Below are 23,728 nucleotides of genomic sequence, written 5' to 3' on the forward strand. Positions count from 1 at the left end.
ATTTTTTAGGAATTTGAAGCAAGCCAATTAAAAATGGATCGCGGGCTGTAGTTTGGACACCCCTGTTATTAGCCTTCATGATGTTCTAGTTCTTTTCAGAGGGTTTTGCCTGAAAACTCGATCAATTTGAGAGATTCAAGTTTTTTTTCCCTCCAAAAACTCGATTAATTTAAGTTTTCGGGTGGTTAACCCAGAACTTGCTGATTCGAGTTTTTTCTTAAATTAGAAACCAGTCTAGTTGCGAGTTCATTCGAGGTATAAAAACTCAAATTCAACCTTTGATAAATAACCCCCTTAATGAAGGCACATGTATAATTTACATGGCAGGACTGATACTTCATTGAAAGCTGGAGAACGGAAGTATGATTTCCAACAGGTACTGTTAAAACTGAAGAAAGTAAAGTTGATGATTAGACTAGACACAGGGAATCGACGATCCTGAAAAGGGTCATGAACAAAATGAGTTCTGCGGGCGTTTAGAGCAGGACGAAAGAAGCTGGTCATCAAAGGCAGAAATAAATTCAGTAATAGGCAAGGCCATCTGGTTTCAGTGCTGCAGTTGCCAAAAAAGAACCTGCTGCTATTTGATCAGCACCGAGCTCTCTTACAAAGCTCCCCATGCCAACTGACCTGAGAGTGCTCCCTATCCAATACAGAGTTTTGCTAGCATGCCTTTCACAGCATCTATATCTGACATATAACAGTTACTAACAGATGGCTAGCTCTCACATTCACTGAAGGAATTTAATCACTGCAATATCAGTCCCATAGATTTTGTCTAAACAACATGATAAATTGAAAGATCTAAATGCAAGTGCCTCCCACCTCCAGTTGCGTGCCATGGCAGAAAAGAAAAGCGTGCAATGAGGTATTCATGTGAAAGCAGAGGAGAATTGATGTATATTAGAATATCAGAATCCAATTCCATTGACTCTGCTGCATACTGTACATCTAAATTGAAATTGTCTGAATTTTTTTTGAAATTGTAGGGCTAAATATTTCTGTAGCAAGTACATCTTTAAAAATTCATATATACTCATGGATTAGCAGGAAAGACCAGGTAGCTGCCCAAAGCAAAGCTGCATCATACTTTAAAGTACACCATATTTATTCGATTTTATAAAGCCTGTGGCCCTATACAATATTAATATCTGCCAGATTCACAGATGCTGCACACTATTCTCCCCCACCGCAACTTATTTAAAGGCCAAATCAACCCACCCAAAAAATTTGCCTAATAAACAAAAATACAATTCTTCCCAAGGCACATAGAAATTGACAGTGCTTTTATTTGTAAAAACTACTGCTACTGACTTAACTACTATTTGGATAAAATCAAGTCTATAGGATATAGTCTTTCCATCCCACAGATCCCACTTGTAGGATGGTTGAACTGCAAAATATATAGCAAAATATATATATATATATATATATATATATATATATATATATATATATATATATATATACACGCAAAAAAGAACCGCACACACAGGTCTTTTAGTGAAAAACAAAAATTGTTGGCTTTATTACGACGTTTCGGCTCCTAGACTCGAGCCGTCATCCGAACTCGGCTCGAGTCTAGGAGCCGAAACGTCGTAATAAAGCCAACAATTTTTGTTTTTCACGGTTCTTTTTTGCGTATAGATTACTGATTATAACCAGTTTCGGCACACAAAGGCCCTAATGTGGGCCGGAAAGTTGGACACGTGGGTGATGATTCAATAAAATTCACTTTGATTGAACTACTTGGAGTGCGGGTAAATTCTGAAGAAGACCTCCTTGGTAAAGCTGGGGCACTCTTAGAAAAAAAGAACAACCGCCTGGGTGCTGGTTAAATAATTATTTAAACCAACCTACAAAAGAATCGCATTCTCAGGACTTATTTAGTGCAAAACAAAAAAACTGATTTATTTCGACGTTTCGTTAAAATGTGTTCTACAATATTCAAAGAGGAAATTAAGCCTTTCTGAATGACAAGAGACCTTTTTGACCAACAAATATGCAGCTGGTCTTAATTATTTATTATTTGTGTGTTTTTTTTTTTAATTATTTACCATTTCAGAAATTGATTGCTAGAATCTAAATTACCCTAAGGGCAGGGGCACACAGGCAGATTTGGGAACTCGTGCCGCTTCGCTTTCCAAAGTCGCCCGAAGTTGCCTCACGAGGAAACTTCGAGTGACTTCGGAAATCGAAGCGCTGCAAGTGCATTGTCGCAGGTGTTTTCTCATTATAGCAGGTGAAAGGCAGGGGGAATCTGTTTCATTTCACTATCACAGAAAAATTAGCAAAACTGTGAAAAAAATTCACGAAACTGCAAAAAATTCACAAAACGGTTAAAGTCAATGAGCGGCAAAAAAATTTTTTAACGGGCGACAATTTTTTTACACACATGGCAATTTTTCTCGCTCCAAATGCACTAAAGTCAATGGCCGTTTTTTCTTATGGCGACTTTTTTGTCCAAATGCATTCAAGTCTATGGGCATTATTTCTTATGGCGATGATTTGTTTTTGTTTTTTTTAACTCTTTATTTAAATTTGAGTTTTCATTTTTATATTACAACATCTACTCATTGACATTATGAGCGACATATCAATATATTGTTAAAGAACATGTTGCTTATTATATAAACAAGCTGTGCACATTGTGATTTGCTTACCCCCGGCAAAGGGGTGACCCATGATGTGAATGGCGACTGTTTTGTCGTGGTAAGTATTTGCTACAGTTTCGCAAAAAAAATTGCAGATGGCGAAATGCAGACTTTTGCCACAAAACCACGGCTGCCAAAAAATTTAATCATCAATACATTTGAGTCAAAAGAGGAAAGTACACCATTCAAAAACTACAGAAATAGAAGAGAAAAAAAAAGACAACCAAATCAAAAATTTAAGTTGAAAAGAATTATTGCCTATTCCATAACTTACCACCCTTTTAAAATGCTTAGTGATGCCTTTAAAGACAGAAGCTGATAGGGGGAGTGGAGTCACAAAGCACAACAATATAAGATTAATATACTGTATATTTTTGAAATGAATTAGTATGTAACAATTGCATTCATAAGTGGTATTAATATTGAAATAGACAACAATTAAAGGAGAAGGAAAGGTAGCAAAGCAGTTTATTGCCAGTAGATTAGACACAATAGTGCAAGCTATAACACTATTTATTCTGTAGAATGCTTTACCATACCTAAGTAAACGGCTCTAGAAGCTCTCTGTTTGTTTAGGATCACAGCTGCCTTATTTTCTTGGTGTGACATCACTTCCTGCCTGAGTTTCCCTGCTCACTCATAGCTCTGGGCTCAGATTACAGCAGGAAAGGAGGAGGGAGAGGAGCAAACTGAGCATGCTCAAGCCCTAGCCCTGGAGGTTTAAGATGAAAACAGGAAGTCTGATACAGAAGCCCATGAGTACACAATAGAAGGAAAGAAATGTGGTGTTTCTTTTAACAGAGGACTCCGAGCAACATTACTTTGAGGGTTTACTGGTGTATTTATATAGACCTTTATAATAAAACTTACTTAATTTTAGCCTTTCCTTCTCCTTTAATTAAAAGGATGTACTGCTGCTAGATACTGGTGCTAGATAATGCAGCAACAAGAGGCAAATTAATAAAACAACAGATAAACCTTCTTGAAAATTATACTCTAATCAGCCTTTTCAGCAAAGAATTGTATTTTGGGGACTAGAAGTTTCTGCTATGGAGGTGCAGTTCTGTTTCACACAAGAGCTATCACTAAAATACAGCAAATTTCCTATATTCTTTTTTTTTTTTTAGGTAATTTTACAGGAAAGTGTTAAATAGATTCATTGTTTGATTGAGAAAACCATAAACTGCAGGCAAAAAGCTACTCTCAGTGCCCTAACAGCAACAAATACATTGCTCTGCATGTCCGCTCAGCACTGAAGGAGCTAAACAAAGCAAGACTGAATCAATGATATACGGGACCTGAAATCGGTATTAACACAGAAAGGGAAATGCTCTCGCTTCTCACAAAAGTTAATTGTAACACTGCTGCTTCCACTTAACTCCCAACACTTATACTCAACAGACTTTCTCATGAGTCACAATGCTATGAGTGGGTGGTTTCTCTTTTTCCCATTCAAGATTTTTTTTTTCTCATATAGTAAAGAGGTGTTTGTGAATTGTTGTTGGCTGCTTATCTGCCTCAAAGCACCATAGCATAGAAAGCTTTAAAGCCTTATGGACATATGGGCATGGGATCCATTATCGAGAAAACCATTATCCAGAAAGCTTCGATTCATTTAAAGGCCGTCTCCCATAGACTCCATTTTATCCAAATACAAATTTTTAAAAATGATTTCCATTTTCTCTGTAATAATAAAACAGAACCTTGAACTTGATCACAACTAAGATATAATTAATCCTTATTGGAAGCAAAACCAGCCTATTGGGTTTATTTAATGTTTAAAGTATTTTATAGTAGACTTAAGGTAAATTACAGAAAGATCCTTTATCCATAAAACCCTAGGTCCTATACCTGTATTACTTTCATCTACCGAGTCTGTGTTCATCTTTATCCAAACCATGATTGGGCCATTCTATGTTATAGAATAGCTAATTCTATGCAACTTTTCAATTTGCTTTCCTTATTTATTGTTGACAATTTTTGAATTATTTGCCCTTTTCTTCTGACTCTTTCCAGCTTTTAAAAAAGGGTGTCACTGTCCCCTTCTAAAAAAAAATGCTCTGCAAGGCTACACATTTATTGTTATTAATCATCTTTCTACTTAGGCCCTCAGCTATTCATATTCCAGTTTCTTATTCAAAGCAGTGCATGGTTGCTAGAGTAATTTGGACCCTAGCAACTATTCGCCACCTAAAACCTGCCAAATTCATGTAGAATCAATGGGAGAGGTCCAGTAACCATTTTGAAGATGTTAGTAGCCTTCCTGACATTCAATTCAAGTTTTCGGGTCAGGAATATTCATTAGAGTTTTAAATATTCGATTTTTTTTTGTAAATAGTCGAATTTCAAGTATATTCCAATTCAATAGAGTTTTAAAAAAACTCGCATGAATTTAAAATTTAGAGGCTTGATAAATCTGCCTCTAAATATACTATACAGATATGGGACCTGTTATCTCTTAGTTGGGATCAAGTACAAGCTACTGTTTTATTATTACAGAGAAAAATGAAATAATTTGATTATTTGATTATAATACACAAAAGCCATGAATATCTTGTAAATTATATTCATTATAAACGGTGAGTTCTGATGTAATTTCTGTCACATGACTCACTGAAACTTGTGTATTATAATAAATAAAGTACCCCAAGTTGTAAAATATGAGGATATTAGAAGTTACCTCGGGTTCCATGACCTTCAGCCTCGTGTTTTTATATGGTCATGAAACTCCTTGGTAACTTATAACATCCCTATAATTTACAAGAGGGGGTAATTTATTCACTATATAATGGAGTCTATGAGAGACTTCCTTTCCGTAATTCGGAACTTTCTGGATAATGGGTTTCTGGATAACGAATCCCAGATCTGTACTAACGCTATTTGAAAATCATTAGAATCAATAAATATTGTAATTTGGTGTGTCCTTTTCCAGATTAAAGGCAATTTTGATAAAGACCTAAGCAGAAAAGCAGATGGCTATGAGCTCAAGTTTTCCAGTATCACTGGGATATGCTATTTATATGATGTGTGAGTAAGCATAGGGGACACAGAAAATAATATTAAACTAATCAATGTTCTTGCTTCTAAAAGAACAAGGTACTAAATATATCTTGGTAAAAGGAAAAAAGCTTTGGCTCTTGAAGCAGCGGATTGCTCCATAAATATGTGCTCTCCATCCAGATTAAGAGGAAATTATCCAATGTTCCGGTAAACCAGATATGACAAGCATGTACAAGCTCAGGGGTTAATCACATAAAGTTTAGTCCACAGAGACTATGTAAAGAGCTTTTGAGAGGATTTATTGGCTAACTGGCATTATATCTGAGCTAAATGAATGTAAATTATTACCAGTAATTGGAAAAGTATCTTATAGGTAAGTGACCCAATCACGTAGGTGATCACATAGCAGCAATTAGCCACTGCAGCAAGTGTTATTAGAGGAAAATGTCCTTCAGCAGCAATGATTTAGATTCACAGGGCTACTTTGCTAGATTGCAGGGGGCAGGCAACACAAAGCAAAAACGGAAATAGATCAACATAAAATGTGTCACTTGCATTTACGATAATTCATATCTGTCACAGAACGCTAAAATACATGTTATTTTCAGTGATATAATGGGCCATTCATCAAGCTGGAGATGCTGCAGCTCTTTCATTGATATGGAAGACTATGGTAATTCTACTCTGCACTCTACTTTCTATGAAAGCTCATTGATGTTTAGCTCTAGTGATCACAGCGCCAAGGGACGAGCTTCATTAAATCCCTCTTGAAGTCATTGAGCAGCATCTATAGGCCTATGATTTTCTTAGAGAATGGAAAAATCTCCAGGAAAGAAGGCATCTCAAAAAACAGAGGTTATTATACAAGTTTATTGATACCTGTAGCGGAATTATGTAGTATTGTGTGTCCATGGTAGAAAGACTACTGAAATCATATTTAGAATGTGTGCATACAATCAATTTTGACATCACCACTTTGTTCAACATCACGTTCTTGCCGCCATTTAAGACGATGGCCAAATGCTTCTACGACCACTTGCCATAGATTTGGCTTAGGTATAGGATCCGTTATCTGGACACCCATTATCTAGAAAGCTCTGAATTATGGGAAGCTTTTAAACTTTACGGACATATGGGCATTGGATCAGTCATCGGGAAAACCATTATGCAGAAAATTTATGGAAAGGCCATTTTCCATAGACTCCATTTTATCCAAATAATCCAATTGTTTAGAAATGATTTCCTTTTCTCTGTAATAATAAAACAACACCTTGTTCTTAAACACAACTAAGATATAAGATCCAAATCAAGGAAAGATCTGGTAACTGGAAAACCCCAGGTCCAGAGCATTCCCATACCTGTACAAGAATATATGATAGGAAATAAGTGATCAGATTTGACCAAATCCTTAGTGCTTGCCTAAACTATATCAAAACTCATGCGAGTTTATAGCACTGGATAATTAAGGGCAACAATTATCTTTGCCAAAAATTGAATATGCAAATTCGACAACGACACCTTACTACGTCAGTATAAAATATTCCCTCTCTTCCTGGGTTACAGATAAGGAGGAGTTCTTTATACAGGTCATTTAATAGTGGATGTTCGTATGGTTAACTACCTTCACAACTGCCAAAATGACTATGAAGGACCAAGAAAGTTTTATTCTGATTACAGCAAAACATAAGCAAATCGGCCAACTTCATCACAAAGCATTGTCAACAACAATTAGCTGATATTATTCCAGCATGTTTATTTATAACTGGTTTAGTATATGATCATATACATATCAACATAAAAAAGGCCTTTGAGAAAGTAGGAGACAATTGAAAAGCCAACAATGAGTCAAAATGCAGATTAACATAATATTTGCTTTACGTAATAATATCTCTTGGGTAACAGAGTTTATCCATCAATACAACTTTTGTTTTAGATTAGGTTAGTGCTTATGTTTGTCCTTAAAGGGCATGTAAAGTCTAAAACAGAATAAGAATAGAATAAGGCTAGAAATGCTGTATTTTGTATACTAAATATAAACATGAACTTACTGCACCACAAGTCTAATCAAACAAATAATTTATTCTTTCAAAGTTGGCTACAGGGGGTCACCATCTTGTAACTTTGTTAAACATCTTTGCAAGACTAAGACTGTGCACATGCTCAGTGTGGTCTGGTCTGCTTAGGGATCGTCATAAACAAAGCTGCTTGAGTTCTGCATGGCTGGGAAGTAAGGCGGGGGCTCCCCCTGCTGTTCATAAGTATGATTGTTTCCCTGCTCAGCAGTTAGGGACCATCTGACAATTCCTATCCACAGCAGTAAATGAAGGGAGAATTTCACTGCATACAGTCAGGTTTCTTATAAAAACGGTACACATTTTTTAATTAAAGTATATTGGAGATAGGTTTCTTTTTCATTAAAGAAAGTAAAAATGGGATTTTATTGTTTTGCCTTTACATGCCCTTTAATAAGCAGTAAGATGTACATCAATTTACATATATGTGCATGCATGCAAAAATATTTGAAGCAGTTTGAAGCAGAAACTGTTGGGGAAAAAATATATTTTTTTCTTTTGCCATAAGACTTGCAGTATCTCATCTGACAGTTTGGGGATTTTGTTTGTCGGAGTGTTCACAGCATCAGCAATTGTATACACAAAGCTTATTGACTGTTGGATTAAATATTTTTCTATTAAAGTGCTATTATGTGTTGAGCACTAATCTATCAGAGAAGGCAAATTAAATTTGTGTCTGCATTCACAGCATTAATGCTGAATGAATGTACAACTGGGACATAAAGCACTTTCATTCCATATCTCTTTGAGATGCACATAATGTTACTGTACGAATACATAATAGAGATTAGTCTGTTACTCAGATATATCTGGTCTGACTTATATTTGAATAGTTTTCATGTCCCTATGTCTATGGGGCACTAATCGATTCAGCCTTGTAAAAGTTTATTCTGTGTGAGATTCAAAAAGTATCTCATTATTCTCACGCTATAGTTATACTTCTAATTTGATTAACTTTTATTACTTGAGATCCCTTAGCCATTTAATAAACACAAAATATAATTGTATATTACATAAACCAATTGATCGTTACAAACACAATTTCATATAAATATATTGCATAACCCAATTCATAAAGTGGTAATCATAATATCCCAGTTCATAAACAGCAGTCCAAATTAATTTCATAGCCTGTTAAAAACATCAAACAGGTTGAAAGTGAGCCCGCAATTTTTCTTGTAAGGCTAAAAATGTACATCCACATAGGAACTTTTTTTTTTTAAAAAAAAAGGACCGGAACACTTGTAGAAGGCACAGTAATAAAATGTAATAATTATATGGGACCATAGGGTTAATGTGTCCATGAAGTCATTGTATTTTGCATAACCCAGTTATTGGCCAAGAGGCATTATGACCACTTCCTGTCATACTTTGGTATAGTGAGTGAGAAGGGATGGATCTTCCTCTTTGGCTTCTGATTGCTGATCCATCCAGATGTTCCCATTGAGCCTGGGTACACCAAAGCCAAGTTGCCCTAGAGGGACCAGTACCTCTAGAGTGAGAAAAGTCGGGGAGCAGCCTGTTTGCCTGTTTGGGTTTTATGTTTCCAGAATCCTTTTTGATCCATGAACTAATGATGGCAACATGCTTTCTATGTAATAATAACAACTAAAGCCCTCTTATAGATTATACAGTAAATATGTCTGCAACAGCTAGGAACGGTGCTTTTAACTTCTGTACAGGTAAAGGCCACGGACATTCTTTGGTCTTCACAACAATTAAACAGCCACCTCTATAAATGTAACCAAAGGGTTTGAAGGCTCTGAACAACCCTATACTACATTCTACATACAGTGGTCAAATGAAGCCAAAAGTGTTTGTGTGAGAACAGCATCCAATTATTGTATATTTGTTATAATATATAGACTGTCAGTGAAGCATGCTCATTTCCCTGCTCCAGGCTTGCTCCAGGTTTCTATCAGTGCCATTTTTTTGTGCCTGTAAGTTTTAACGACAATTATTTAAATCTGAAGAGCCATCTTACCTGCGCAGACTGTCTTTTTTTTCTTCCCGGTTTAAGCAGCTGTCTAGATGCTTGTTTATATACTGTTCTGGAATACTAACTCCACAAACTGGGCAATCAACTGGAACGCAAACAAATATAAATATATATAACAAAAAGCCTGTGTAAGTTGATAGCAAGTGAAGGGGTTATTGGATAGGAATCAAAAACAAATACAATTTTGAGATTCTGGTGATCAGTGAAAGGAGAGACCTGGATGAGGAGATCATACTAATTGAGGGCATACACATGGGACAGGGAGATGGAAATGTTTATAATGAAGTGCAATAAACAAAGAATATCACAGCAACAGTGAAGACAAAATCCTTGGGAAAATAATAACGGATTGCAAGAAAAGTAATGTCAGACGTGGAGATTTGTCACCCATGATAAATTGGGGCTACTGCGGGTGCTTTGTTTTTCCTAAGTCGCCGGAAGTTGCCTCACAAGGCAATTTCAGCGACATTGTGAAGCGTCAGTTTTATCAAAATCGATTTCAATTATTGCCGGTGGAGAAGCATTTTCTTGTTTGCAGTAGTGCGAATTTATCATGGAATAAAACATCTCCCCATCAGACATTACCCTTAAAGGAGAAGGAAAGCTACGGAGGCATTTTATTGCCAATAAATTAGTTGCAATAGTGCAAGCTAGAATGCTATATTTATTCTGTAGAATGTTTTACCATACCTGAGTAAAAAGCTCTAGAAACTCTCTGTTTGTTTAGGATAGCAGCTGCAGTATTATCGTGGTGTGACATCACTTCCTGCCTGAGTCTCTCCCTGCTCTGGGCTCAGATTACAGTAGAGAAGGGAGGGGGGGGGAAGAGGAGCAAACTGAGCATGCTCTTGCCCAGGGCAATGAGGTTTAAACTGAAGGCAGGAAGTCTGATACAGAAGCCCATGTGTACACATTAGAAGGAAAGAAATGCAGTGTTTCTTTTGACAGGGGACTCAGAGCAGCACTACTTTGGGGGTTTACTGGTATATTTAGATGGACCTTTCTGATAAGGCTTACTTAGTTTTTGCCTTTCCTTCTCCTTTAAAGGGGACCTGTCACCCAAGAAAATTATTCAGTATCGTATTTTATCACATTAGTCAAGCAAATTATTACACTATATAAATAATTTGCATCTCGTCTGGGAATTCATAATTATAGCAAGCAGGCAGGAGACATTTTGTGGACACTGTTATTAAGGCAAGTCTTGCATCATCTCAGAATCTTGTTTGTGCACCAGAATGGGGAACCCGATGTCCATCCCCATGCCCTGGCTACACAAACGGTGAAGAGAATGGGGAAATGTGTGGAGAGCAGTGACATCTAGGAAGTGCTGAATGGAAAGTGAAAGTAATGGTTTGCTTCCAATAAGGATTAATTATATCTTAGTTTGGATCAAGTACAAGTTACTGATTTATTATTACAGGGTAAAAGGAAACCTTTTAAAATTTGGATTAATTGGATATAATGGAGTCTATGGGAGATGGCCATCGTGTAATAGCTTTCTGGATAACAGGTTTCCAGATAACGGATCCCATATAGGTACAAATAGTTGTGGACACTAGAGGCTTACCTTTAACTTTTGATGCAGAAGAGGGTGCAGCTGGAGAGGATGTCGAGGGTGAAACTGTACCAAGTCCATCCATCAATAAAGAATCTGCTTGTCCGGCTAATTCAATATTGGATATATTAGCGGAGGTATATGAGGAATCCTGGCTTAAAAAGGTTTCATCTTGTAAAGTGTTTGCATTTGTTCGGGTTGTTGAACTGTTGCCTTTTACCAGAAATCTATCCATTAATATATTCTCTTGTTTTACTTGTTTGCCACCGCATCCCTGCATTTTTGCTATAGTAAGCTTGCTTGTGGAGGGATTACTTTGTGGCGACATAGGAGGTGAATCTAACACAATCTTGGAAAGATGCTCCCTAAAGCAAAAAAAAAAAAAAAAGTTTGGCTTTTAATTTATAAAAAAAAACAGAAAATATAACACTATAGCATCTGTTTTAAGACCATGTAAAGCAGAACAGTCCACAATGTGGTAGATATTTATCTTGTTTCTTAGTCATTTTTTTTTTAGTTAATTTATAAGGAAAACTATACCCCCGAAACGAACACTCAAGCAACAGATAGTTCATATCATATTAAGTGGCATATTAAAGAATCTTACCAAACTGGAATATATATTTAAGTAAATATTGTCCTTTTACATCTCTTGCCTTGAGCCACCATTTCGTGATGGTCTTTGTGCTGTCTCAGAGATCACCTGACCAGAAATACTTCAACTCTAACTGTAACAGGAAGAAGTGTGGAAGCAAAAGACACAACTCTGTCTGTTAATTGGCTCATGTGACCTAACATGTATGGTTTGTTGGTATGTTTGCGAGTACAGTGAATCGTACGATCCCAGGGGGCGGCCCTTATTTTTTAAAATGGCAATTTTCTATTTATGATTACCCAATGGCACATACTACTAGAAAAGTATATTATTATGAAAATGGTTTATTTACATGAAGCAGGATTTTACATATGAGCTGTTTTATGCAATATCTTTTTATAGAGACCTTCATTGTTTGGGGGGTATAGTTTTCCTTTAAGGAGTTACGCCGTATTAAAAACTATAATAAAAAGGAAAAAGATATAAAGCAGGCACTACATTTTGTGTGCATTTTTAGATCAATGACTATACTTTAAAGGGATGATTCTCCTTTCAATTAACTTCTAGAGGCACATTAAGGGCTCTTACTGACGAGCGGTTGAAGCTGCGCTCCCCTGCGTTCCGTTTTTCAACTTCAACCGCTCGTCAGTAAGAGCCCTTATCAAGGGTCGACCTTTTTGAGGTTTTTTTAACCCCCCCAAATTAGTTAATGAATTCGAAATTCGACCTGGCAAAAATGTATTAATAAAATAGAATTATTAAAACTCGGGCGAATTTAAATGTCCTAAAAACTAGAATTTGATTCAAGTTTTTTCTCTGGAAGGCTGCAAACATCTCCAAATTGATCCCTGGACCTCTTCCATTGACTTAAACAGTAACTTGGCAGGTTTTAGGTGTCGAATAGTCAATTTCTAATTTTTAAAGGGTATGATAAATCCCGAAAATAGAATTCAAATTTTTAAAAAAAACAAAACAAATCCAGTTTGGATAATTCCCTAGTCAAATTTGACAGTGTTGATCATGAAAATAAATTTGAAAATTTGAATTTTCAATTCGATCCTTAGTAAATCTGCCCTATAATATGTTATAAAATGGCTAATTCTAAGCAACTTTTCAGTTGTTTCTATTCAGGCCTCTCCTATTCAAATTTTTGCAGCATACAGTAAGCCACAGACTTTCTTAGCTGCCAAGCTACATTACTGCACTACTTTTATATTTGAGAAAACATTCATGAATAATATGTTTATTTTATCGCCCCATAAAAGAAAAGCCAACAGATTCTTCGAGGTCTCCTCAGCAGAAATAAAAAAGTGTTTGTTTATCAGGTAGTGATGTCTGTCCAATATGAAATCTTTCTTAGGTAACTGCTCTTCTCTTTGTAAGGTACCTGCTCTTCTCTTTGTAAGGTATCTGCTCTTCTCCGCTTTTATCAAGTAGCCAGAAAATGCAAGGTATTGGAAATGTGTTATCATAGTTATCAGAAGGTCTTCAGGAAGGTCTCTTGAAAAAAAAACACATGCCTGGACTAATAAAAAGGCTCACCAAGAGCAGTTTGTGTAAGAGCTGGCTCACTCTGTATAATTGCTAGCGGACTTCTGAATGTAAAAGAGAAAGAAGGTGATCGAGGTTGGAAATCCCATGAGATACAGGTCTAAAGTGGAATAGTAATTAGCATTACAGATGCTGTGAGTTGAACACAAGCTCTCTACAAATAATGGTAATTTGACTGGGCTAGCAACTCAGTTGTCAGAACATTCAAGTCCATGAGCCACAGGTCATTAGTTTGCATTACAATCTGTTCACCATTGTTTGTAAGGGCCCCAGTTTATGAATGTCAATACTGTTGCTTTAAAGAAAGAAAATAAAAAACAATGGTATCAAACCAAAAATAATAATATTTGCAGTAATGAAAGAGCTTAAAGCCTTCAAATGTTTACGGTATTTTTATAAAATTGTTTTGTATTTATTTATAGAATACATATAATATACATATAATATATATATATATATATATATATATATATATATATATATATATATACATATAATATATATATATATATATATATATATATATATATATATATATATATGAGGAAAGCTTTTCTTTTGAAAGTGAAATGTGCACTTTGAGGTTTTCCAGAATTTAACAAGGCTTTGGAAAAATACCATTAAGCAGCCGTATCTTTGATAAAAACAGGAAGATTCTGTTTTTCATCTCTAACTGTAGACATCAAATGGCAATGAATACGGATATGCTCGCACATACTTGGAATTTCCATCTGATCTAAATTTTACCTCTCTTTCTAACGACATTACATTGTGAGATGGGACTGATGTGATCTCAGTTGGCTGTAACATATGACCTCCACAGAACTTATTCATTATACTGTGCTTCTATCGGAATCCCTCTATATCAGCTTTACTGATAATTAAAAGATCAATGCAGATTAAAGCGTTTTCAGTCCATTATGTGTGCGTTCATTTGTGTTGCTGATTTTCATATAAAATACCCAGAATGCTAGGTAGCACAAAGATAGTGATGAACAAGCAAGTGTAGTATGAAGCATTTACTGAACACCAGACATTATTCCAGGAAATCCTGCAATTCCCACCTGGGATAATTGTTTGGGTGCTGTAGTGAGAAGATTCTAGCACCAGCATGTTGTGCCCCCTTGATAAATAGGCAACCGCCTATTAGTGTTTTGTCATCTTTTTTTAGGTACCCGTACATTCTCTTCCTTCATTTTGGCTTATTTCATCCTCCGCTCATGTTCCCTGTTGCCTTGCCTACCACATGGAGCATATGCAGTATGCAACACTGAAGATTATAAGGTGGATCAATGAATGGGGTTGGCTAGATCACGATTAAATAGGGAAGCTGGTTGAGCAGTTCTCAAAACAGCAACCACAATCGCTAAGACAAGGAAGAACAGTACAGCTAATCATATCACTACTGTGAGGTTTTAACCTAGGTTTTAGAGGGACAGGGTTATACTACAGGCAAAACAAAGCTGTAATCATCCACTTTCCTTTAAGAAGAAGTAAACTATTCTAAATATGCTGAGGCACCAGAAGATTAAATAACTCGTCTTCCAAAGATCCACAAGTCCCTTGCTTGGTTTCTCAGTTTCCTCAACTAATAATTTAGCTTTGTTAGGGTCTTCTACTACAAACAGCTGAGAACACAAACAACTGGACAGTCTATTTTGTGTGGAAGACCCCACAGGCACATGAGTGGAATAAGATAGCATAAATAGAAATTGGAAGTGCACACCCAACAAAGCGAGGTGCAATACTTACGGGACTCCCCAGAAGAGTCACCAAGGTTAGTAGAACATTCCAGAAAAAGCGAATTCTGCACACTCAAAATTAAAACAAATAAATTTTATTCCATCAAAAGAAAAATAGTTACAAAAATTGCCCCGAAGCATAAGCCCTACGTTTTTCGACCGTTAAGGTCTTCATCAGGGGAAATCATACAAAACACATTAAAGAAAAAGGCAGGGTGGAATAAAACTACAATGTCTACAATTCCATTACAAGAAGCAAGGAGAAGGTGTATCCTGACCTAATTTTGGGGTTACCATCTAAAAAGTGTTAATGTTTTAGACGTCTACTGTTGAACGGAACTGAATCTTAAATGCTGGGCTATACTAAATTGGCATTTTGTTTCTTTTTTTGTTTTTTAACAATTATTAGTTTTGATTAATTGGTGTATTAATTTGTGTCCCTTCATGAATCATCTTTTGTGTTATTTTCATTAACCTCACATCACTTCTGTTGATGGTTGTTGCTTTATGACTGTACTCTATTAACACAGCTGCCTGTCTCTCACATCTGCTGACTCGCAGAAATCTTTGTTCCGGTAATCCTTGTTGGATTATAGGAGCGCTTGTTTCCATTAGTGATTCTAACTAAATTAATTGTTCCGCTCGTGTCCATTTCCAGATGCTGCTTGTATGTGAGCTTAAAGGATGACATGGTTATGGATAGTAGGTAAAGATTGCTGTGTTTGCACAGTTTGAGGCCTAACATGCCTACTCAAAAGGCAAGAATGGGTACAACTAATCTCGAAAGCAGAATGAAATATGGTTCTTTTGGTGAAGGTAAGTTCTGTTAACGCTATGAAGTGTACATATATATTTCTCTTAAAAATATAGTGAAGTGCTGGGGTAATGTGTATGATACAAGCCATACCTTTGTGCACCTAAATGGCTCATCCCATGGTTTTATGTTATTTATGGGATGAGCAGCATTCCTGGTTTGTGGTGTGTGTTTCATCCAGAAAGCTCCTGATCCAAATGAATATATAATTTATCCTTATTGGAAGCAAACCAGTCTATTTTGTTTGTTTAATGTTTACGTGATTTTCCAGTAGAATTAAGGTATGAAGAGTGCTGGTCCTTAACAACCATACTTAACCGACCATGCACCTCAACAAATTGTCTGGAGACGAGTGCGGACACACTGACTTTGAGATATATATATAGATATAGATATAGATAGATAGATATATATATATATATATATATATATATATATATATATATATATTCCTTTTTTTGTGTTATATACATTACATACCTGGCGAATTTGTGCTCTGGCGAATGGATGTAACTACGCAAATTCACTAAGATGCGGATTTTATTGAACGGTACCTCTTGCGCCAGACCAGGCGAAGTGCAATAGAGTAGATAGGACTTCCTCAAAAAATATTTGCAAAAAAGCTAGAGTCTTTTCCTTTTTCAGGGTGATAGGCTGAAAAATAGCGTAAATTTTTTTTTGGGGTAACCGGCTTCCCCCCTACATTTCCACACTTATGGCACATAAACTATACACTGGGCTCATGTGTAAGGCAATATAACAACTTTATTTTATTTTATTAAGGTTTCCCGGGCTTGTGTAGTTAATGTATTTGCTGCAACATATACGTCCATTCAACTTTAACTTCCCGTCGTATGCAAATTAGCCAACGCTAGCGCAACTTGGTTCCACTTGGCGCAGTAACGCTAGCGAAACTAGCGAATGTCTACCAAATAACACTTCGGCATTGCTGTTCAGACACAATTCATCTGAATTCCTATTTTCTTTGAGGAAATCTATAAGTGTCAAATCATTTGATATTTATGTGCTCCTTTAATCATCTAACTATTGCTTTTTTAATTGTGTAATGCAGCATAAATCTCTACTGACACATTCAAATTAATAATTTTTCAAATGAATTAAGGAAGCTATAAAGTTGCTAGTTGATATTCAAGTATAATAAATCACGTGTCAGGTCATGCAATAGAAAAATGCTCAGAGGATTTCTTTACTGCAACAAAATTATATTATATTTCATCATGCAAAAACACAGGTGTCAAATAAAATAATCCCTATAAACAAACAAAATGGCTAGCATTACACTCTTCCACGGGGGAACATTGGAATCGGTTCCAATGGCAATTGAACACACAATAACAGAGGAAGGTACAGTCCCTGTCAAGCTTTATGTCAAGCAAAATGACTATTTTAGAAACAATAAGCAATGTGAGCAAAACTACTATTAAGTTACAATAAATGTCTATATCTATCTCTATCTATCTATATATCTATATCTATATCTATATATATATATATATATATATATATATATATATATATAATATCAAAACAGGGGGGTTGTGGGAGCACTCTAAAGGCTTTAAAGTATATATAAGTATAATAAATGCTATTGCATATGTACCCAAAACAGGGGTTATTTTGTTACAAAGTTATGATCATAAAATTGATAAGCCACCATACCACGTCAAGGTAAACCCCGAATGGCGGTCCCTAACTTGTTTTATATATTATGTGCATTTTAGCATTACCTGTAATCAATGTCCGTTGAACGCTGTTTTTTCACTGAGGGCTAAATCCTCCCCAGCCAGCAATCAGGCTTTTAAAGGAGAGATATTCCCAAAACAAACGCCCAATTTTAAAAGCATAGGATCACCACTAATTCAAAGGGGGGGTATGGGGTGCTACAACCACTGAAGCTATGCCACAGCTCCTGGCGAAATATACAATATTACCCCTGACGAAGGCTCCAGGAAGGAGCCGAAACGTTGGATTTTCAATAAACCTTCACTGATGTATAACTATCGCTGAGTTGTGAATATCCTTGGAGTGCTGTCAATACCTGCAGAATGTGTCTATATATTTCGGACTAGCACCCAGGTTTTTTGTTTATTCTCATGGTTGTGCACTCCATTTTCTATATATATATATATATATATATATATATATATATATATATATATATATATATATATATATATATATATATATATATATATATATATATATATATATATATATATATATATATATATATCTATATCTATATCTATATATATGTACATGTTATGTTGGGACACCAGAATGCTCAGGACCTTGAGGTTTCCAAATAAACCATATAAGTTTTTTTTGCTTCCAATAAGGATTAATTATATATTAGTTGGGATCAATTAAAAGCTACTGTTTTATTATTACAGAGAAAAGGGAAATCATTTAAAAAAATTAGATGTATGCTCTCACTGGAAATTTTTTGATAAAGTACAACTTCAGAGTCATTTTTCCTCACAACCATATTGACATTGCAAGTTTCCAGCGATACTTTCTGATCAAAATTTTTTAAAGAATGGCAGACACTTTTTTAGTGTACAGGTATAGGATAAATTATCCGGAAACCCGTTATCCAGAAAGTTCCAAATTACAAAATGGACATCTCCCATAGACTCCACTGTAATCAAATAATCCAAATTTTTAAAAAGAACTTCCTTTTTCTCTGTAATAATAAAACAGTAGCTTGTACTTGATCCCAACTAAGATATAATTAATCCTTATTGAAAGCAAAACCAGCCTATTGGATTTATTTAATGTTTACATGATTTTCTAGTAGACTTAAGGTATGAAGATCCAAATTACAGAAAGATCCGTTATCCGGAAAACCCAGGGTGCCGAGCATTCTGGATAACAAGTCCTATACCTGTATTATAACGGTTGCCTGTGGCTCAGACTATGCACAAGTCGAGTATTATGTATATTATGAGCACATTATCATACATGTGCAAGATTCCAACATGAAGTTTTGTGTGCAAATTTGCCCAGTGTGCAACTGAGTATATGCATTGTGAGTATCAGAATATGGTGGGTAGTAGAGGCAGAAAGGGGAGCGTAGGGTGTTTGCTGTGGTTGTCATAGGCCTTCCTCAAGCCATGCACAATAGTTGTTAGTGCAGTGTTAAAAAGTGGCTATACACATAACAATGGTTTAACAAAGTTACTGGTTACCTACAAACTAGGGATGCAACAAATCCATTTGGGATTCGGCCGAACCCCTGAAACCTTGGCGAAAGATTCGGCCGAATACCAAATCAAATCCGAATCCTAATTTGCATATGTAAATTAGGGTCAGGAAAGGAAAAAGTGGAAAAAATTCTTCTTTTGTGATGATCACATGATTTGTCTACCCACCCCTAATTTGCATATGCAAATTAGGATTCGGATTCGGTTTGGCCAGGCACAAGGATTTAGCCAAATCAGAATTCTTCTGAAAAAGGCAGAATCCTGGCCAAATCCCGAACCGAATCCTGGATTCGGTGCATCCCTACAACAAACAAATTTTAGTGCCCCCTAAACTTTCGGTTTCAGCGTAACCCCCGAATTCTTCACAAAAGATTTGTCCAAATACCAAACCAAATCCTAATTTGCATATGCAAAAAGTCAAGCAATTTCCCTCCCACCCCAAATTAGGATTTGGATTCGGCAGGGCAGAAGGATTCGCCAAATCCGAATCCTGCTGAAAAAGGCCGAATCCTGGCCAAATCCCAAACCGAACCTTGGATTCGGTGCCTTACTGTCCCCTACAGGGTTCATTATACATTTTTGGCAAATATATTACTGACATTACTAGGGTTAAGGTAGTTCTCGGATACCATTTCCTGCAGTGAATTTACTGGCATGTCTGGGGGTGTTTTCTACTTTCTGCATTTTTTAACTTACTTTAATTATATAGTGCCCACAGAGCTGGAATAAATCCACACAGACACAGTGAGAACAGAAAAATTTCTTGCAGAGAGTTATCTTGTTATCCCCAGCACAACTACATAGCAGTTCTTACCTAAGAGCCACGTTTCTGCCAATGGTTTACGGTAACAATGTAAAATGAGATTGAATTGAACTCATACGTAGGATTTACAGGTATGGGATGCAGAATCCAGAAATCCATGAAACATTTCAATGTAATTTCCCATAATGTCCTATTTAACCCTTTACATGACTGGCAATCTATGCAGTTCATCGCCCCTGTCCCCTCCCCTGTATTCGTGCAAATTTTCATCATTGACCAGAGCAATGTGGATTGGTACACTGGAAATTTTAAAAATCTATTATATCTCCTGTTTCTGAACCAATGTGGTGTGGTTGTGCAGCATGCTGCCCCCTAAACTTCTGCCTCTTTAGGCCTGGGCCTTTAGTGGTCTTTCCACAAATCCGGACCTGAATCTATGGTGCCAACCTGAGTACCATTGTGCCAGTACTATAGGTCAATAATGTGTTTTTTTTTTTTATTGCCAACAAGCAGAGTTGCACAGATCTTAAGCACCAGAAAGGGTTACATCAACCAAAACTTAATTTTTAAAATGCTTTGTATACAAACATGCCAGTGTTTTTGCAAAAGGCAATGCTGTTCATCTCGATACCTGATACAAGTACCGGACCTATTATCCAGAATGCTTGGGACCCGAGGCTTCCAGATAATGGATCTTTCCATAATTTAGATCTTTAAACCTTAAATCTACTAAAAGATCATGTAAAAAATAATTAAAAAACTGGTTCTGCTTCCAGTGATGATTTAATCAGATATCCGTTTGGATCAAGTAAAAGCTACGGTTTTATTATTACAGGAAAAAAAATTTAGATTCGATTATTTAGATAAAACTGAGTCTATGGGAGACAGCCTTTCGTTAATTCGGAGCTTTCTGGATAACGGATCCCATGCCTGTACCACCAAAGTCTAAAGGCAAAATATTGAGAGCCTTCTGGTTACGACAGATACCGGTCTATGCTGTACTTTCTGCCAGAAAAGCTAATTAACCATTGCATTTTATAGAGAGTGTATGAGTGTGTGCTACCCTGTTTAAAGTGAATTTCAATTTCCTGTGAGTACATTATTCAAACATATTGACTTAACATCTGACATAACCAACTCATTATGTTTCCTCTGTTTGTTCATGCCGCATTCCTTTTGCTGTTTTTGCATTTTTAGTATTTTATAACTCAAGTCAGAAAGGCAAAGGCTGAATTATCTATAAAGATTAAAATAAGCTTCAATGGCTCCAACTTCAAAATCTGAGCTAAGTGAACCGGGTGTTGAAACGAAACCAGAGCAATGTGAAGGGATCACTATCGGAGAAAAAAAGACTTCCACTGTTACCAGGACATACAGTATATGGCTTCTCACAGCTTATGATTTTTGTCTTACATAAATGGAGTTTATGTAATTTTGTATGAGTGTTGAGTGTTTTATTTCGGTTTTATCTCATTAGGATTTGCACACTTACCAATTCATAAATTAGGATTAAATTTCCTTAGGCTAATGCCTACATAACCTGGGCTGAAAAATAGACCAAAGTCCATCAAGTTACCTCCAAATGGACCCCAATGTATGTAAACACACACAAACACGTATGGTATCAGTTATCTGGAAAGCAACTTTCCAGAAAGTTCCGAATTACGGAAAGCCATCTCCCATAGACTACATTTTATCAAAATAATTCAAATTTGTAAAAATGATTTCCCTTTTCTCTGTAATAATAAATAAAGAATAATAATAAATATAATGAATACTTATTGGAGGAAAAACCAGCTTATTGGGTTTATTTAATGTAGAGCGAAAAGCCGAACTTTAACTAAAAAGTCGGCTATTTCGTTCTACTGCACATGCGTCTGCCCCGGGAAATTTGAAGAAAGAAGATGCCGGAAGAGGATCGCTCTGTGGTGCTCACTGGAAGAACCCGGGCTGGTGCAGTTTTCTGCTGATAGGAGCACCGGCCTGGGGTTTCAGGTAAGTCAATACAATCACTTGGGGGTGCCTAAAATTTAGCACCCCAAGTGCAAGAAGACTTTCCTTCTCCTTTAAAGGAGGCATGCACCAAATCCAGGATTCGGTTAGGGATTCAGCCGAATCCTTCTGCCAGGCCGAACCGAATTTGCATATGTAAATTAAAGGAGAAGGAAACCCCCTGGGTGCAAAACTCCTCCCCGGATCTACTGCGCATGCGCCAAATGTCACTAAGTGAAATCGGAAAACTTTGTGACATTCGGCGCATGCGCAGTAGATCCGTACCGGTAAATGTTCCTACTGCGCATGTGCCAGAAGACGCCGGTCAAAGCAGGAAGAAGACGCGCGTGGGAGAAGATGGCGACTGTGAACTCCGTGGACAGGACCTGCGCATAGGGGTGAGTAAAAAGTTTTGCCCAGGGGGACAGGTAGGCCAGGGGGGAGAAGGGAGGGGGGGGCAACACAGGGGAGGGGGAAGGGGTTTTGCGCCCAGGGGGTTTCCTTCTCCTTTAAGGGCAGGGAGGGAAATCGCTTGACTTTTAGTCACAAAACAAGGAAGTAAAAAATGTTTTCCCTTTTCCACTACTAATTTGCATATGCAAATTAGGATTCGGTTCAGTATTCGGCCTAATCTTATAATAGTGGAGTTAAAAAGGCATTTAAAAAATCAGCCATAAGGCAGGGTATTCCACAACCTCACTGTCCTCACTGTGAAGGACCAACTGCTCTGCTTCAAATTAAAGTTCAGTTCTTCAAGTCTAAAGTGGTGGTATTTGGTTCTTTGTTCTATTCTGTGTGAAAAAAAAAGATCCCCTGATATCTCTTATGTGCAGAGTGACTGGCAGATTCCCCTCATGTAAAAGTGCACACATTGGGCAAAAGGGTGCCAGAGGAGAAAATTCAATGTTGCTATTAGCCGTACTTACTCTATTTAAGCCAGATATATATATATATATATATATATATATATATATATATATATATATATATATATATATATATATAAATTCATTCATTCATGGTTAGATAGCCAATATCTAATATTACAACATTTGTATGACAAACTATGCCTGGATACAAAAAATGTAGTCATAGTTATACCTTGCTGAGATAAAAGTTTTCACCAGATCATCCAATATCCTGTTATTTCGGAGATCAGGCTCTGCAACTGCCTTGAAGAGAAAATATATTTTGTTATCCTAGAGGTTTGGAAAGACCAGCATATAGGTGAGTACAGTAACAGCATAGTAAATAAAAGAACTGGGAAGAACACTAAAGATTTAGCATCTATTTCTAAGATTATTTAGCAAAGACAAAAATAATGAATTTCTAGTTATTAAAGGGGTTCACCTTTGAGTTAACTTTCAGTATGATGTAGAGAGTGATATTATGAGACAATTTGCAATTGGTTTTCATTTTTTATGGTTTTTGAGCTATTTAACTTTTTATTCAGCTGCTCTGCAGTTTGCAATTTATGCAATCTCATTGCTATAACTAAATTACCCTAGCATCCATGCACTGATTTAAATAAGAAAATGGAATATGAGTAGGAGAGGTCCACAATAGAAAAATGAATAATAAAAAGTAGCAACAAGAATCATATTTAGCCTTACAAAGCATTTGTGTTTTAGATGAGGTCAGTGACCCCCATTTGAAATCTGGAAGGCGTCAAAAGAAAAAGAAATATAATTTAAAAAAATAGATAATGAAGACCAACTGAAAAGTTGCTTAGAATTGGCCAATCTATAACATACTAAAAGT

General features: G+C 36.3%; 1 protein-coding gene across 5 annotated transcripts in view; it reads right to left on the reverse strand.

Annotated features, from left to right (window-relative positions):
* Positions 1-23,728, reverse strand: part of rad18.L (RAD18, E3 ubiquitin protein ligase L homeolog) — a 195,883-nt gene that overhangs the window by 142,207 nt on the left and 29,948 nt on the right. For all 5 annotated transcript variants that reach the window (XM_041590812.1, XM_041590810.1, XM_041590807.1 and 2 more), the window contains 3 exons: positions 23,069-23,139; positions 11,296-11,648; positions 9,711-9,810 (listed from right to left, as the gene is read on the reverse strand). In XM_041590812.1, the coding sequence (XP_041446746.1) occupies positions 9,711-9,810; positions 11,296-11,611 (416 nt within the window). In that variant the 5' untranslated portion in view covers positions 11,612-11,648; positions 23,069-23,139. The remainder of the gene's footprint in view (positions 1-9,710; positions 9,811-11,295; positions 11,649-23,068; positions 23,140-23,728) is intronic.

This window comes from Xenopus laevis, chromosome 4L (genome assembly GCF_017654675.1).
Source record: "Xenopus laevis strain J_2021 chromosome 4L, Xenopus_laevis_v10.1, whole genome shotgun sequence".
In the NCBI taxonomy this organism is placed as follows: Eukaryota; Metazoa; Chordata; class Amphibia; order Anura; family Pipidae; genus Xenopus; species Xenopus laevis.